Source organism: Eleutherodactylus coqui, chromosome 7 (assembly GCF_035609145.1).
Source record: "Eleutherodactylus coqui strain aEleCoq1 chromosome 7, aEleCoq1.hap1, whole genome shotgun sequence".
NCBI classification, from domain to species: Eukaryota; Metazoa; Chordata; class Amphibia; order Anura; family Eleutherodactylidae; genus Eleutherodactylus; species Eleutherodactylus coqui.
Window position 1 is genome coordinate 4,926,521 of NC_089843.1, and position 17,550 is coordinate 4,944,070.

At 49.5% G+C, this 17,550-nt stretch overlaps 1 protein-coding gene across 1 annotated transcript; it reads left to right on the forward strand.

Moving 5' to 3' along the window:
* Nucleotides 1-7,956: 7,956 nt before the first annotated feature.
* LOC136573276 (vomeronasal type-2 receptor 26-like) lies at nt 7,957-17,550 on the forward strand. Its single transcript, XM_066574572.1, has 3 exons — nt 7,957-8,044; nt 10,749-10,872; nt 16,142-17,550. The coding sequence occupies exons 2-3, from the start codon at nt 10,869-10,871 to the stop codon at nt 17,056-17,058; spliced, it is 921 nt and encodes a 306-aa protein (XP_066430669.1). The 5' UTR covers nt 7,957-8,044; nt 10,749-10,868; the 3' UTR covers nt 17,059-17,550.

The following is a 17,550-nucleotide window of genomic DNA, read 5'->3' on the forward strand; positions in this document are numbered from 1 at the left end:
AGGGGACCTTCCCAACAGGCAGGTGCGTCCTACCGCAGCAGCCATAGCCCCAGCCTGCAGTAACTCCCAGCGTGGGGGTGAGTCCACTCCATGTGGCATATGCCGCTTGACTCTCCCAAAATGTCACCTTCCAGAACTGTTCTGTCCAGGCCCCCCTCATCTGTTGTCAGTAGTGATGCCACAGCCATATTACTAATGGGTTGTGGCTTCATGAGTGACAGTTTGTCTCATTAAGGGGTCTTCGCGCGGCTCTTCACATGGGAGACCCTCTACTCCCTTACACTTCCATACAAGAATTTAAGGTGGCTAACCTTTGATGTAAACTCCTATGGCCAGGCTTCAATCCTGCGGCTCAGCTTGCGATGTATCCCTAACACTGGGAGACCACAGCTACAGTTCCATCATAGTACCCTCGCCGAGGAGGAGGAGCGATGTAGCGGATCAGGTGCCATTCCTCCATGCCCACACTCGGCAGACTGAGCGTGCCAGGTCGTGATCCCAGGTATTGTCCTTGTGTGTAAATCTTTCTGCATCTTCTCTAGGTTGCTTACAGCACCACAGACGTCCTCCTGAGTGACCGATCGCTTTACCCAACATTTTACCGCACTGTCCAGGATGATCGGATGCTGAATAAAGCCATTATTGCATGTCTGCGGCATTTTGGATGGAACTGGGTTGGAATTATTAGATGCAAGGATGGCAGCAGGATAACCGAAATAGAAGAGCTGCGCCAAATGATGGCCGGCGACGGGATCTGCATGGCGTTTGTCATTGATCTCTCTGATGACCGGAATTCTAATAGACAGAAGATGAAGGTTGTGGAGACTTCCACGGCCAGGGTCATTATCGTATGCGGGGAGTTTTCCACTAATTACATGGACTTGTTTCAGAATTCCCATGAGATTCTCCAAAATATGACATTTATTCTCAGCAACACGTGGAAAGTAATCCGTTACATGAGCCACAGAAACTTCCACCAGTCAGTCAACTGCAGCTTAGTACTGGTTCAACCCGAACGTTATGTGCTGGGCTTACAGAGCTTCGTAAATGCTATAAGCTGGGCCAAGCGCCCTCAGGACCCCATCCTGGAGGATATCTGGATGGTGAACTATGGCTGCATGTCCTCAAACTCTGTGAAAAATAGCATATTTGGCAAATTTTGGGGGAATCGCTCTAAAAACTGCACAATGACAAGAAGTTTAGGCGAGAAGCATCGTTACATAAACAGTTCTAATGACTACAATGTGTACACCGCCGTCATGGCGATGGCTAAAGCCTTACATTACATGAACCTGCATAAGATCGACTCTCGCAAATACGTCCTGAGACAAAAAGTAAGAAACTTGCCTAAATAACCGATTTATATAATGGGGCTGTACATATTTATATATAAAGTGTATAAAACTGCGTGTCTATAGTTGTGTGTAGCAGAGCTAAGTGTGTATAGTTGCGTGTAGCAGAGCCGAGTGTCTGTAGCTGCGGGTAGCAGAGCCGGGTGTCTGTAGCTGCGGGTAGCAGGGGCAAGTGCATAAAGCTGCATATATCAGAGCTGAGTATATTTACCTGTGTTTAGCAAAGCTGAGTATATATAGCTGCAGGTAGCAGAGCTGAGTCTCTCTCTCTCTTCTCTCCCCCCGCGCTTGCCCTCTCTCTACCCGTAGCTCACTCTCTCCCCTCACCACTCTCGTCTTGTGTTCACTTAGCAGCGCTTCACTCTCCCTGCGCCAACATAGGAACTTTGGCCCGGCCTGACAGGTCACTGCATGCATCAAACTAAAATGTATGATTTTACGGCGGTGGTGGGAATGTAACAAATCTAAAAACACCGAGGTCACCCAAAGGGGGCAAGAAAAAGCCGGTAGGCTTCTTTATATTAGATGGGACTTCACCTATTTTTATAATAGGGCTCCATATACTTCTATAAGAGGAGCCTCATTATATAAATACGTAGAGCCTTGTATATAAATTTCACCCCCCCCCCTTATTATATTATGTGGAATTCCATTATTTAAATACAGGAATATATGTATGTCCTGACAATGCTGTCGTACTCTGCGGCGGGCCGGCTCGGGGCCCTGAGGCCTGCAGAAATTACGACACCAATAACAGGCTAGTCTCTAGTTTGGCGGTACTAATTAAGTATGATGCTACCCGTCGGTCGGGCAGGGTGTGATGGTAACAGATCAGTTTGTGACGCCCGCCCTCAACCGGCTCCAGGCAAAAACTAAATAAAAAGAAAAAAATAAAATAAAAATTGGGGACAGTCCTTCCCTTGGAGGATGGTGTTAGTGTGGTACTTGTAGTGCAGCTGTTACTGTGGCAGGAAGGGACTCCAAGAGACTGGAATAAACGGTAAAACAACAGTTTATTTCTTTTGGAGCCGCCTTCAATCTAGTCTATATATATAAAATAATTTACCTCCGGACATGTAAGTGCAGGAAGCACATCTGTGCTCGGATCATGTTTCTTGGTACTCGCACCACTGCCTTCTTACTGCACTGAAGGTCTTTCACTCCTGCTCTACTCTTTGCTTCCTCTCTCTTCTACTCCCTAGTGATAACTGAAATTGCTCTGACTGGAATCTTTCCACCAATCACAGGCCTGCTGGTAGGTGGTGAAATGTCCAATCAGATTAGGACTCCTCACAGCCAATCAGGAAGGCTGCAGGTTGTCTGGCAGAATAAATAACCAGCAACAAATATACAATATAAAGGTACACACACATTTTAATAACAGTAAACACATTTACTTTTTGTAGTACCGCCACAATGCTGCCACATAGTACCCACGTAATAACAGTCAACAGCCAGATAATACCATCGTGTGAAGGGGTTAGTGGTGGTCCAGGGCACTTACCTGCTGCACTCTTGGGTTGCCCCAGGGGTTGTTTGGGCTCAGTATTCAGTAGTAGCTCCATGACTCTCGGGGTTTCTTCCTTTGCAGCTGCTCCCCTATTTCAGAGAGATCCGTTTTGTAAATCTCTTTGGTGAAGACGTCTTCTTTAATAGGCGAGGCGAGGTGCCGTCTGCGCTGTTTCTGGATAACTATGTCTTCAAGGACGCAGGAGAGAAACTTTACAGTCGCAATGTTGGTAAATTTAAGGAGTCACTAAATGATACACAGCTCTATATAACACCTGAGAAGATCACATGGAAAGGAGGCGAGGTAAGACGCATCTCAGTGTCTACAAAAAATGTCGTCAGCACCCCCCCCCCCCAAATGAACAAACTATGGCGCTAGTGATCCTGCATCGCGTCGGCAACAAACACCAATAGACAAGCTGTTTGTGCATCAGCACCCGTTATAATGGGCAGACCATTAGCCCATGTCAAAGGCCCTTTAAGCATTTTTCTTCAAAGGGACTCAACTAGCTTGCAGTACCATTCTGGACCACTGAAGAGTGCATGGGGCTGTCTGCTTTTGGCAGCAAAGGAGCTCTGAACATTAGAACACTGGCCCCGATGGTCGGCTGATCAGCTATTGATGACCTCTTCTGAAGATAGGTCATCAATCTTAAAACCTTAATCATAATTGGTCTGCAGACAGGGGGCCAGAAAGTCTTTACATCCTCTCCCTTTTTTATATCTTATGCTCTGTCCTTGTGTCCCCCTCATTCTGCACTCCATAATGGCAAAGTAACAACAGAACGGCAGAAATCTTTGTACATTTTTTTAAATGACCCCCTCCCCCCATTCCGCAGTGACATAAGTATTCCCACCCTGTACTCAGTATTAGTCGGCGCTCCTCTGGCAGTGATTCCAGCCTCCAGGCTTCTTGGTGATGCCACAAGGTTTGCACCCCTGGATTTGGGAATCTTCTACCAAATGCACACGTGTACAAATGATCTGCGAGTGAGGGAGGACTCAGCTGTCCAATGCCACTTGCATGTGATCAAGAAACAAGGGATTCGGAGAAGATAGCCCGGGGCTGGTGGAAAAAGACAGATGCAGAATATCTACCCCAGCGCATGAATCTAAACTCCCAGTGAGGAAGAAGTGCTGAAAGTCTCTGTACAGAAGAGATAATGCAGTAAGTAGAGAATACCGCTGATACACTCCTGCTCTTCTTCATGACTGATTGTATTCAGACCAATGTTACAGCTCTGCTCAGCGTTTCTCTCGTAGTGCTTGATCAGCAGGAGCGCATGAAGCTACGATGAAGAGCCTGTAGTAACAATAGCCCGTTCAGAACAAAAATAACAGAAAGCCTGCAGCCCTAATAGCGGCCGGGAAGGATTTGTTATTTTCCTCAGGAAGTCACTCTTATACCAGCGAATATCTTGCTTTTAGCTCCCCCTATTTGCTTTCATTATTAAGACATTGTATGAGGCTAGCCGCTATTGGTGTGCACACATACAGTTTTTGGCAAGGACTGACCTCACTTACAAAGCTCTAGATATCTATTGAACTGTACTAATGGCTGACAAACCTTTTAATAAACATTGGCAGAGCTGAATCTGTAGACTGGTGGGAAGGCTCCAACTTGCTCTTACCTCTTGTAGCAAACTCTGTACTAGATTTTCCAGCTGTCGCTCTTTCCGGGGTATGCAATCATGTGATACACACATGATTACTGTGGCTATTCCCCAATGCTTCACACCCACTCCTGGTCCAATTCTGGTCCCATGCCATGGCAACCCCTCAACTCCTTAGAAGAGTGTCTTACAGGGTCGCCTAAAGACATTCACAGAGTTGTCCCTCGGCTCCTCCTGTGTTGTCTTGGCTGGGATCTTAGGGTCATTGTCTTGTTGGATTGTGACCCTTTCGCCTGTTCTGAGGTCCCTTGTGCTCTGAATCAGGTTGTCATTATCTCTGTACTCTCCCCATTCAGCTTTCCATCCACCCCGACCGGTCTCCCCTCCCCCAGTATGATGCTCAACCACCAGGCTTCATTGTAGGGATGGTATTGGGCAGGTAATGAGCGGCACTTGGTTTCCTCCAACCTGACCAGTCTCCCCTCCCCCAGCATAATGTTCCACCACCAGGCTTCATTGTATGGATGGCATTGGGCGGGTAATGAGGGGCACCTGGTTTTCTCCAACCTGACCGGTCTCCCCTCCGCCAGCATGATGCTCCATCGCTGGCTTCACTGTAGAGATGGTATTGGGCTGGTGATGAGCGGCGCCTGGTTTCCTCCACCCTGACCGGTCTTCCCTCCCCCAGCATGATGTTCTATCATCAGGCTTCACTGTAGGGATGGTATTGGGCCGGTGATGAGCAGCGCCTGGTTTCCATCCACCCTGACTGGTCTTCCCTCCCCCAGTATGATACTCCACCACCATGCTTCATTGTAGAAATGGTATTGGGCAGGTGATGAGCGGTGCCGGGTTTCCATTGCCCCTGACCCGTCTCCCCCAGCATGATGCTCCACCACCAGGCTTCACTGTAGGAATGGTATTGGGCAGGTGATGAGTGGCACCTGGTTTCCTCCAGACAGAACGCTTAGAGGCCATAAAGTTCCATCTTGGTGTCATCAGAGCAGATAATCTTGTTTCTCGCAGTCTGTGGCGCTTTTAGGGTCTTTTTGGTAACTCCAGGCGGCTTTCATGTGTCTTACTGAGAGGGCTTCTATCTGGCCCAGATTGGTGGAGGCTGTAGTGATGGTTGACCTTATGGAAGTTTCTCCCATCTGCATACAGGGTCTTTGGAGCTCAGCCAGAGTGACAATTGGGTTCTTGGTCATCTCTCTTACCGAGGTCCTTCTCCCCCTTAGTTTTGGGAACTTTCAGTGCAGCAGAAATGTTTTTGTAGCTTCTCCAGATCTGCGGTATGCCTCCCTGAAGAGGTGCGTTTTTAGAGCACGCGAGAAGTTCTGTGAGTAGTGGATTACTCGGGTAGCCTTTGGTAGCGCGTTCCAGAGGACCGGTGCTGCTCTGGAGAAGTCTTGGAGGCGGGAATGAGAAGTTCGAATTAAAGGGGCGCGCAGTCTTGTTTTGTTAGCAGAGCGGAGAGCCCGGGCTGGGTGATGGATTGAGATGAGGGAGGCTATATTGGTGGGGTGCTGCGCTGTGGAGGGCTTTGTGGATGAAGGTAGCGAGTTTAAATTGAATTCTGTATTTGCCGGGCAGCCTGGCAGTGACCGGCACAGGGCAGAGGCGTCCGAGTAGAGGCTGGACAGGAAGATGAGCCTGGCTGCTGCATTCAGCATGGATTAGAGGGGGTAGAGTCTGGTGCAGGGGAGGTTGATTAGCAACGAGTTGTAATAATCGAGCCGAGAGTGGATGAGGGCAACAGTAAGCGTTTTTAGGGTGTCCACGGTGAAAAAAGAGCGGATTCTTGCGATGTTCTTGAGGTGCAGCTGAGATGTTCGGGCAAGAGATTGGATGTAGGGGGTAAATGAGAGATCGGAGTCGAATATGACCCCAAGGCAGCGGGCGTGCTGGGAGTTATGGTGCCACACACTGAGATGGAGATGTCAGGAGGAGGTTGGTTAGGTGGAAACACCAGCAGGTCAGTTTTAGAGAGGTTTAATTTTTAGGTAGAGAGAGGACATAGTGTTAGAGACAGCGGACAGACAGTCGGTGATGTTTTGGAGGAAAGGTGCAGAGATGTCATGGGAGGAGGTGTATAGCTGGGTGCCATCAGCATAGAGGTGGTATTGGAGGCCAAATCTGATGGTTTGTCCAATAGGGGCTGTGTAGATAGAGAAAAGGAGGGGGCCAAGGACCGAGACCTGGGGGACCCCAAAAGCAAGGGGAAGAGGAGGAGAGGTAGAGCCAGCAAAGGAGACGCTGAAAGAGCGGTCAGATAGGTAGGAGGAGAACCAGGAGAGAGCGATGTCCTTTAGGCCAATGGAGCAGAGCATACTGAGGAGGAGTTTGTGGTCAACAGTGTCAAATGCTGTGGAGAGATCGAGGAGGATCAGTACGGAGTAATGGCCCCTCGATTTGGCTGTCAGTAGGTCATTGGATACCCTTGTAAGGGCAGTTTCTGTTGAGTGTTGGGGTCAGAAGCCAGACTGTAGGGGGTCGAGGAGAGAGTTCTCTGATAGATAGCTTACAAGGCGGGAGTAAACCAGGCTTTCTAGTAGTTTGGAGATGAAGGGGAGGTTTGAGGTGGGTCGGTAGTTGGCAGCATCAGTTGCATCCAGAGTAGGCTTCTTTAGCAGTGGGGATATGATGGCGTGTTTGAAAGAAGAGGGAAAGATGCCAGAGGTCAGAGAGAGGTTGAATATAGTGGTAAGATGGGGGATGAACAGTGGGGAGAGGGATCGAAGGAGGTGTGAGGGGAGGGGGTCGCTAACGCAGGTGGTGGGGCGAGCAGAGAAGAGCAATTTGGAGACTTCTTCCTCTGTCGCTGGTCTGAGTACAGACAGTGAGCAGGAGCTAGATGCAGTACTGACAAGACTATGGTCAGGGCCAGTCTCGGATTGGGAAGTTATTTCCTGACGGATGTCATCAATATTCTATTTGAAGTAAGCTGTCAACTCTTCAGCACTGAGATCCGTCACCGGGGGCTGCGGTTTAGGGCTGAGAAGAGAGTGAAAAGTGTCAGAGACGTTTAGGGTTGTGCGATAGTGAGGAGACTAGAGAGGTGAAGTAGACTTGTTTGGCGCGGTGGAGGGCGACGTTGTAGGTTCTGAGCATGAATTTGTAAGGGAGAAAGTCCACGGACATTTGCGATTTCCTCCACAGTCGTTCAGCACTTCTAGAGCACAGCCGGATGAAGCGCGTTTGAGGCGTGAGCCAGGGTTGGCGCAGTCTGCATCAGATGGCTCGGGTCATAGGGGGCGCCGCTTCATCCAGGGCATGTTTGAGAGCGGTGTTGTAGTGAGCGGCAGCCAGGTTAGGAGAGGAGAGAGATAGGGGACAGAGAGGACTGTAGGGACTCAGCAAAGTCCTGGGTGTGAATGGCCTTAAGGTTCCTGTTGCTACGGTAGGTAGGCGGGTCTGAAGAGATGTTAGGGAGTGTGACAGAGAAAGAGAGGAGGTTATGGTCCGAGAGCGGAAGAGGGGAATTAGTGAAGTTGGAAGCAGAGCAGAGAGGGAGGAAAACCAGATCAAGTGTGTTTCCATCCCTGTGAGTGGGAGAGACCGAGGGAGGAGGTGAGCGAAAGAAGCTGAGAGGCAGTCGGAGAGACGGGGTCATTGGTGGGGGTGGTAAAATCACCTAAGATGAGGGTTGGAATTTCGCAGGAGAGGAAGTGGGGGAGCCAGGCAGCAAAGTGGAGTAATAATGTTCTCGCCCCTATACCTCTTTTACTGCACCCCAATACTTTATTAGCCTTTGCAGCAGCTGACTGGCATTGATTGCTCCAGTTAAGTCTATAGCCCACTTGTACCCCCAGGTCTTTTCCCTAGCAGTACCCTATTTAGTGTATATTGGAGACATCCGTTTCTCCTGTCCATGTGCATAATTGTAACATGCGGTTGTGGATCCAGTGTGTCGTACTGCCAAGTGAAACGACCTGGCAGGATGGACAGCTGACTCCGAGGTGGAAACTGCGCAAAAGCTGGGATGAGAATGTACCTGACCCTGAACTGGGAAGGGTTAAATGTTCCTTATCTGGAGGTACCTCTGAAGGTGGAGAGGTCCAGGCCGCCTTTCCTATCCCTAAACCCTAGTCTTCCCTACCTACCTGGTGAGGAATGGAAGCCAGAGGCAGGTGTACTGAGCCAAGCAGATATGGAGGAGTGAGTGTGAGGAAAGTACAGGACACGGACCTATAAAGGAGTAAGAGACATAGGTGAAAGATAGCAAACAAGCTGCAGGAACCAGCAGCAGAACACCCAGAAAGCTGGATGCACACAGGAGCAGAATGCCATCCAGCATAAACACACACAAGGAGCTGGATGAGACAGAAGAGCCAGCAGCTAACATGCAGTCATGAAAGGAAGTACACAGCAACACCAAGCACCCTGGGAAAGGTCTGGGGAGTTTAATAGGAGGATGATTGCAAATCACCTGCAGCTGGATGGAGAAGCCACACAGTAACCCTGCGAATGCTGGAACAAAGTGAAGCAGAATCAGGAAGCAGGACAACGCCCACTTCACTGATCGGACTTGTTACCATACAATTCATACGGTTGTGGTTATTATTTGTATTCATTATTCTATTAGCTGTTCTGTCAGTTCTAACTGTACTAACGCCTCCCCCCGCTCAACCCCCACTTTCATTCCTTAATCCCAGTACTGTCTTCCCGGCTATGTCTCTGGTTGCCCCCCATTCCCTAGTTTAAACACTCCTCCAGCCTTCTAGCCATCTTCTCCCCAGCACCGCTGCACCCTCCCCATTAAGATGCAGCCCGTCCCTACGGTAGAGCCTGTAGCCGACAGCAAAGTCAGCCCAGTTCTCCAGGAACCCGAAGCCCTCCTTCTTACACCAACTCCGGAGCCACTTGCTTACCTCCCTAAGATCCTGCTGCCTGTCTGGTGTGACTGATGGTGCAGGTAGTATTCCTGAGAAATGAGAGGCACCCAGAGCTAAATGTAAAGTGTCACCAAGGGGCGTGAATACTTATGTCAATGCAAAACTGCACTTTCATGTTTAATCATGTACAAGCATTTCTCCGGTTCTGTTGTCTCTTTAACATTATGGGGTCCGGAGTGCAGAATGAGGGGGACACAAGGCCACAAACAAAGAGTAGTAAAGGGGGTATAAATTACAAAGGGTTGATCCTTTATTGGGATCGCCTCCCAGTATATTGGAACACGTCTAACATAACAAACAGCAAAACCTCAAGTCTAAGGCCTCCTTCCCACGAGCGTGACGGGCTCCGCAGCGTAATATTCCGCTGCGAAGCCCGTCACGGCGCCCCCCAGAGCCCCTATACTTACCTGCGGGAGATAGCGTGAAATCGCTTCCCCGCCCACCGCCGCGCGTCACCGCCCGTCACCGCCCACCGCCGCCGCGTCACCGGCCGTGTCACGTGACGCGGCCGGCCGTGTCACGTGACGCGGCCGGCCGCGTCATTTGGCGTCATATGACGCTCGGCGGTGGGCGGGAAAGCGTTTTTTCACGCTATCTCCCGCTGGTTACAGCGGGAGATAGCGTGAATGGACGGCTTCCATTGACTGCAATGGAAGCCGTCAGTGCGTACAGCCCGTCCTCACCCGCAGAAAATAGAGCATGCTGCGGGTGAGGACGGGAGAAATCGCGGTGCGTAATTCCGCGGTGGAATTACGCATCGTGAGCATTGTGCTATTAGGTTCAATAGAACCTAATAGCTGCGGGCAACGCAGCGGATTTTCGCCGCGAATTACGCGGCGGAAATCCGTTCGTGGGAAGGAGGCCTTAGTCTGTTGTGTCGCCTCCCAGCCGAGGGACGTAGCCAGCTGAGACCACGCGCTCCAGGCGACCGGGCTGCTGCCAACACGCCAATTAACCTTGGCTGGGCTACTTAGATTCCGGGATGGGGCAGCAAGCTGAAGCTTTTGGCCTTGTGGTTTATCAGATCCACTCCTGTCCACGCTGCAGTGCAGACGCAGTAATCCCCCGTGTCCCAGGGTTCACCTGCATGTAGCACATACCTGCGCATGCTGATTTACGTGTTTGCGCCTCTCGTAGACCTCTTAGGGGCTCTTTGATCTGCAAATGTGCACAAAATAGAGCAGGTCCTACTTTGTTGCACCCACAAAAAACAGAAGTGAGGATGAAGCCATTGAAATCTGCGTTCTGCTGTGGGAGTTCCCTAATTCCGTCTCTGCGGGGGGCACAGAGCCGCGGATCTCAGGCACCGGATCTCAGGCACCGGATCTGCTCTTATCTGAGCTTTCTGTGATTGATATGGATCGTTTTTCTCCTTGTAGATTCCACCATCGCGGTGCACTGAAAGGTGTTCTCCTGGATACAGGAAGGCATCTGGCACAAGACCCGACGCCTGCTGCTACACCTGTGTCCCGTGTTCTGAAGGAGAAGCGTCCAACCTGATGGGTAATTGGCAGAACTCGCCTTCTAATCGTGTACAGATATCTTCCATTTCTCACTAGCTCCATATATCCTGATATGTAACGGGGGTTTTGTGATACTCTCTTAGGGGTTCTCTATCCTATGTGTGTGTACTGTGGCCCTCCAGTGGTGGTGATGGGAAGTACAGCCGATGGAGGCCTTTACTAGCATGTCACAAATTCAACTTGCATTCTGAGAAATCGGAGCCCTTAATGAAATTAGAGATAAGAATGGACACATCTGTAATGGAATGCTGATCCACAGCGCCACCTACTGGAACGTAGCTATCCTGTGAGCCAATATCCAACCTCTTCGTAGGTGTCACCCCAGAGCATGGATGTACAGACAGCCATCTATCACACGGCATATCCTCACTTGGCGCTCTTCCATATCTGTCAGATTGTGAGGGCATCTGGAGTGTGGCGCCCCCCTTCAGAGATCTTCAGTGGGGTTCAGGGTTGGGCTCGGGACATTCCAAAACTCTGGTCTTCTTCTGGCAAGCCGCTGTCTTGGTGATTTGGCGCTCTGCTTTGTGGTGTTGGATGAAACCCCTCTTCATCTTCTCAGCCGCGGACGGAAGGTTTTGTGCCAACATGGACTGATATTCACAACCGCTCATAATTTCCCCCCCCCATGACTAACGCCTTTCACACGGGCGACAGCAATAAATTGCGCTGATATCGCAGCTTTGCCCCCGTGATTTCGTAGTGTCAGCGATGTGTTTTTTTGTGAAAATTGCGCATTGTTGCTGTCTGCGATAAAATCGCAGGATTTTCTTGTGAAAAAACTAAGCCCTAGCTGCACTCCAGAAAAAAGGGAATACTTACCTGGCCGGCGCGGTCCGCTCCTCCCGCTGCTCTCCGGAGCTCCGCCGGACGTCCTGCAGTCCTCGTTCGCCCATAGAACATCACTTCCTGGTTACTGGATTCATAAATCCCGCCTCCAGGAAACGATGGCTCTGATTGCTTCGTCCAAGGCTGCTCAGCCAATCAATGCCTCGCTGGATGAACCAATCAGAGCCATCGAGCGTAGCTAGGGCTTAGTTTAGGGGTAGGGCTTATTTTCTTGTGTTAATGCTGCATGGCATTGCACAAAAACCACGATTTTAAGTGTTTTGATGCAACAAAAATGAAAGGCTCCATAGGGGATCATGGGCTACAGAAAACTCCCAAACAGCGGCAATCTAGAGCGTGCCGCATCAGAGAAAGCAGCGCTAATGTGAGGAAACCCATTGGAAAGCGCAGGCTTCACATATTTGTGTTTTCTCGCTCTATCGTATCGAGGCAAAATCGCACGATTTGTCACCCATGTGAAAGCGGCCTAAAGCCCCAGTACCTGCAGCAGAACAGCCCCACATAATGCTGCCCCCCCGTCCTCACTGCGGTCTGGGGGTCTTCTGATGACGGCAGGGTTGGCTTTACACAAAAATAAAATGGAGAAGCTCCCCTTTCCAGAGAACTTGCACTGACCCGCTCCCGCTGATACACTTCCTAGATCCGTGATGGCGAACCTATGACACGTGTGTCAGCACTGACACGCGCAGCCATAGTCGCTGACACGCGGCCGCCGTCGGCCGTTCACCCCGTTAGTAGTAAATACTGCGCCCCTGCCGGTATTCACTAACCAGTACTACTAGTAGCGCTGATCCCGGCACACACCGTGATGTCAGTGTGCAGCTGGGATCATGCTTCCCCCTCCCCTGATGTCTACTACTACTTGGTTCCGCGAGAGCGTCTGGGGAAGGAGGCGTCCGGCAGCACGCTGACATCACAGTGTGTGCCGGAGATCATTGCTGCTAGCGGCGTGCCAGGCAGAGGAGCAGCAGCGCTCCCATGAGGTGGAGGGGGGAAGTATCTGGGTCTCAGGGGGCACTATCACTGCTGGGGGCTCATCATTACTGAGATAAGTGAGGGGGAGGCTGGGAGAGGCGTGGGCCTGTGCTGTGGGGGTTTGAGGTTTATTAAATACAGGTATACATTACAATTAGACATTTTTATTATTTAAACTATAAATATCGCAAAGTTATGTTTTTTTTCTCGAAGTGACACACCAGCCGAGTTATGCTTGTTTTTTTGTGAATTTTGACACACCGAGCTCAAAAGGTTACCCATCACTGTCCCGGATCAGACTTCACCCGCCCGCTCCTGGCGGTTCCAGCAAATACAAATAACAGTGTAGGAAAATTGTTTGATTTTAAAGGTAAAGTGTCCCGTTTTAGTAAACAAGTGTAATGAGGCCGGACACTTTTCCTTTTAAATCAAACAATTTTCCTACACTGTTATTTGTATTGGCTTCACACCAAACAACCCTTCTGGAACTCTGGCAAAAACTTCCCCCTCGGTCTCATCAGACAGAACACATCCCCCACAGACAGAACACGCCCCCACAGACAGGACATGTCCCCCACAGACGGGACACGTCCCCCACAGACGGGACACGTCCCCCACAGACGGGACACGTCCCCCACAGACAGGGCAGGTCCCCCACAGACAGGACACGTCCCCCACAGACAGGGCACGTCCCCCACAGACAGGGCACGTCCCCCACAGACAGGACACGTCCCCCACAGACAGGGCAGGTCCCCCACAGACAGGACACGTCCCCCACAGACAGGGCACGTCCCCCACAGACAGGGCAGGTCCCCCACAGACAGGGCAGGTCCCCCACAGACAGGGCAGGTCCCCCACAGACAGGGCACTTCCCCCACAGACAGGACACGTCCCCCACAGACAGGGCAGGTCCCCCACAGACAGGGCACGTCCCCCACAGACAGGGCACGTCCCCCACAGACAGGGCACGTCCCTCACAGACAGGGCACGTCCCCCACAGGCAGAACACGTCCCCCACAGGCAGAACACGTCCCCCACAGACAGGGCACGTCCCCCACAGACAGGGCAGGTCCCCCACAGACAGGGCAGGTCCCCCACAGACAGGGCACGTCCCCCACAGACAGGGCAGGTCCCCCACAGACAGGGCACGTCCCCCACAGACAGGGCAGGTCCCCCACTGACAGGACACGTCCCCCACAGACAGGACACGTCCCCCACAAGCCGGGCTTGTATGTTCTTTGTTAGACAAAGCTTCTGTCTTGCGCCAACCCCCACAGCCCAGACATGTGAAGAACACAGGTGTTAAAAAAAAACAAAAAAAAAACCCGTTTCGGCGCGGGACAACCCCTTTAAGTCTCCTCTCAGCCTTCTCTTCTGCTAAACATTCCCAGATCCTTTAACCGTTCCTCATAGGACATGATTTGCAGACCGCTCACCATCCTGGTAGATCTACTCTGAACATGTTGTGTGCTTTAGGTCGTTGTCTTGATGCATCACCCATCGTCTCTTTAGCTTGAGGTCCTGGATGCAGTTCACACTGATGAGTTATTGAGAAGAACAGATTAGTCAGTAACCAGGCTCTGTGTGCCTTTATTTAATAGATAACGCCTCTATGAGACCTGCACTGCCATCTCCTCTATTTAATACCAATACCCTTCGCCAATTAGCTCTTGGAAGAGTCAATAACAGAGGTTCACTTAGTTTTCCTCCCTGCTCTGTGGATGAGTGGTACAGTTGTCTGTGTGTTATCAGCTACCATGTTTGTCTGTAATTGTGACTTACATTCAACCAGACCACATTGTATTAGTAATCAATACAAAACCCTGGGAATTTCCAAGGGTTCAATTTTTATTGAAAGTGTGGTAGTCACCAAATGAGCGTGCAGTAAATGAGCAAATGTTATCTGCATCCTGTAGCCATAGTAATGCAAATTAAATGCACAGTGTGGTATACAAATAATGTAGGTGTGCTACATTACTAGTGTATAAGGTCAAAACTAGACATATGTCCATCCAGTTCAGCCTATTACCCCCAATGTTGATCCTGAAGAAGGCAAAAAAACCTCCAATGGAGGTAGAAGCCAAAAATTCCTTCTCAGCTCCAATATGACATTTGGAATAATCCCCGAATCACAGACCCTTCTGAAGTTATTAATGATTGTAACATATAATATTGTATATTTTAATGACTCACAGAATGGTATTTAACAAGCAGAAATGCAAAGTCCTACATCTGGGCAAGAAAAATGAAGAAAGCGCATACAGAATGGGAGAAATTGGACTAAGCAGCAGCACATGTGAAAAAGACTTGGGTATACTAATAGATCATAGACTGAACATGAGTCAACAATGTGATGCAGCAGCCAAAAAGGCAAACACAATTCTGGGATGTATGAAGAGAAGCATAGAGTCTAGATCATGTGAGGTCATTATCCCCCTCTACTCTTCCTTAGTCAGACCTCATCCGGAATACTAGGTCCAGTTCTGGGAACCCCACTTTATACAAGACATAGACAAACTGGAGCAAGTTCAGAGAAGAGTTACCAAGATGGTGAGCGGTCTGCAAATCATGTCCTATGAGGAACGGTTAAAGGTGTTGGTATTATATAGAGGAGATGGCAGTGCAGGTCTCATAGAGGCGTTATCCATTAAATAAAGGCACACAGAGCCTGGTTACTGACTAATCTGTTCTTCTCAATAACTCATGAGTGTGAACTGCACCTCAACTTTCAGAAGGCCTCAGAAGTGTTATAGAGATGCATGAAGCTGTAAAAGGCTACGAGAGCTAAAGCTCCGGGTGTACATCACTACCTGGTTATATGTACAAATGGAGGACATCCTGGGACCATCCAGGACCTCAAGCAAAAGAGACGATGGGTGATGCATCAAGATAACGACCTAAAGCACACAACATGTTCAGAGTAGATCTACCAGGATGGTGAGCGGTCTGCAAATCATGTCCTATAAGGAGCGGTTAAAGGATCTGGGAATGTTTAGCAGAAGAGAAGGCTGAGAGGAGACTTAATAGCTGTCTACAAATATCTGAAGGGCCGTTACAGTGCAGAGGGATCAGCCCTATTCTCATCTGCACAAGGAAAGACTAGAAGCAATGGGATGAAACTGAAAGGGAGGAGACACAGATTAGATATTAGACAGTGAGGGGGATCAATGAGTGGAACAGGTTGCCACGGGAGGTGGGGAGTTCTCCTACAATGGAAGTCTTCAGAGGCTGGACAGACATCTGTCTGGGATGATTTAGTGATCCTGCACTGAGCAGGGGGCTGGACCCGATGACCCTGGAGGTCCCTTCCAACTCTACCATTTAAGGATTCTATGAATGCTGCACCTGTAACACAAATTCTGTCACAGAGCCCCGCACTTTATATCCACAGCAAATTGAGATTTATTGTGTTTGTTTCTTTATAGATGGGCAAAACTGTCAAAAATGTCCTGAAGACCAATGGCCTGATGACAAAAAAATCAAGTGCATACCCAAAACGTATGAGTTTCTGTCCTACAACACTGATGGGATGGTCATTTTTTTCTCGATAGGTACTTTATTTTGTTCCGTTGTCACATTATTCACAGTGGGAAACTTTATTACTTACCGGGACACTCCACTTGTGAAGGCCAATAACCGTACGGTGAGCTTCATCCTCCTGCTGTCGCTCTTCCTCAGCTTCCTCACCATATTTCTTTTCCTCGGTCGGCCAGTGGACATCACCTGCATGCTGAGACAAATCTTATTTGGGATCTTCTTTACTATTGCTGTTTCTTCTGTTCTGGCCAAGACCATCATGGTATACATTGCTTTCAAGGCAACCAAACCGAATATTTCTTGGCGAAAGTGGATGGGAGTTAAACTGTCAAATTCTGTAATAGTAACATGTTCCTCCATCCAAGTTCTGATTGGTGTTATTTGGTTGTCCGTTTGTCCCCCCTTCCAGGACGTGGACACCCAGTCTTATTCTGGGAAGATCATCATTCAGTGTAATGAAGGATCAGTCATCGCCTTCTATTCCATGTTGGGATATCTGGGGTTCCTGGCAGCAGTGAGCTTCGTTCTGGCTTTCATGGTGAGGACATTACCGGACAGTTTTAACGAAGCCAAGTACATCACCTTCAGCATGCTGCTTTTCTGCAGTGTCTGGATTTCCATGATCCCGGCGTATATGAGCACCAGAGGAAAATACATGGTGGCGGTTGAGATATTCGCCATCCTGACCTCATGTGCCGGAGTGTTTGGTTGTATATTTTGCCCAAAGCTTTACATTCTACATTTAAAACCTGAACTGAACTCCAGAAAATTCATGCAAGAGAAAGGAATCCTGAATGCTAGATAGCGGTCACTGTGGCACTTCTACTTAACTTCGGTTACACTAAGTGAACCATGATATTTGCATCATCTGTACTGTTTCTCGGTTACATTTCTTAGTAGAAATAGTGTATCCAAAAAAGCATCAAGACATATGAGACTGTTCATTACCACAACTTACAATGACACGTCACGGTAGGTGGTAGGTGACATGGGTACCATAATACGAGGCCAACACCAGACTTTTTTTTTTGTTCTAACTTCTAACGGTTTGTGACTATTCAGGCGTAGCGAACAATTGCAGACATTATGTAACTTTAATGATCGTGTTCCAAAGGAATGTTTTCCAGGGCCATTTACTGAGGTCTGAGAAACGGCTTCAATCAGTCTGAGAGAAGTCCTGTCTCTAAAGAGACATCACCCCGACATCCCAGGCCTCAGACATAGGCCTCCTTCCCACGAGCGTGACGGGGTCCGCCGCGTAATATTACGCAGTGAAGCCCGTCACGGCGCCCCCCAG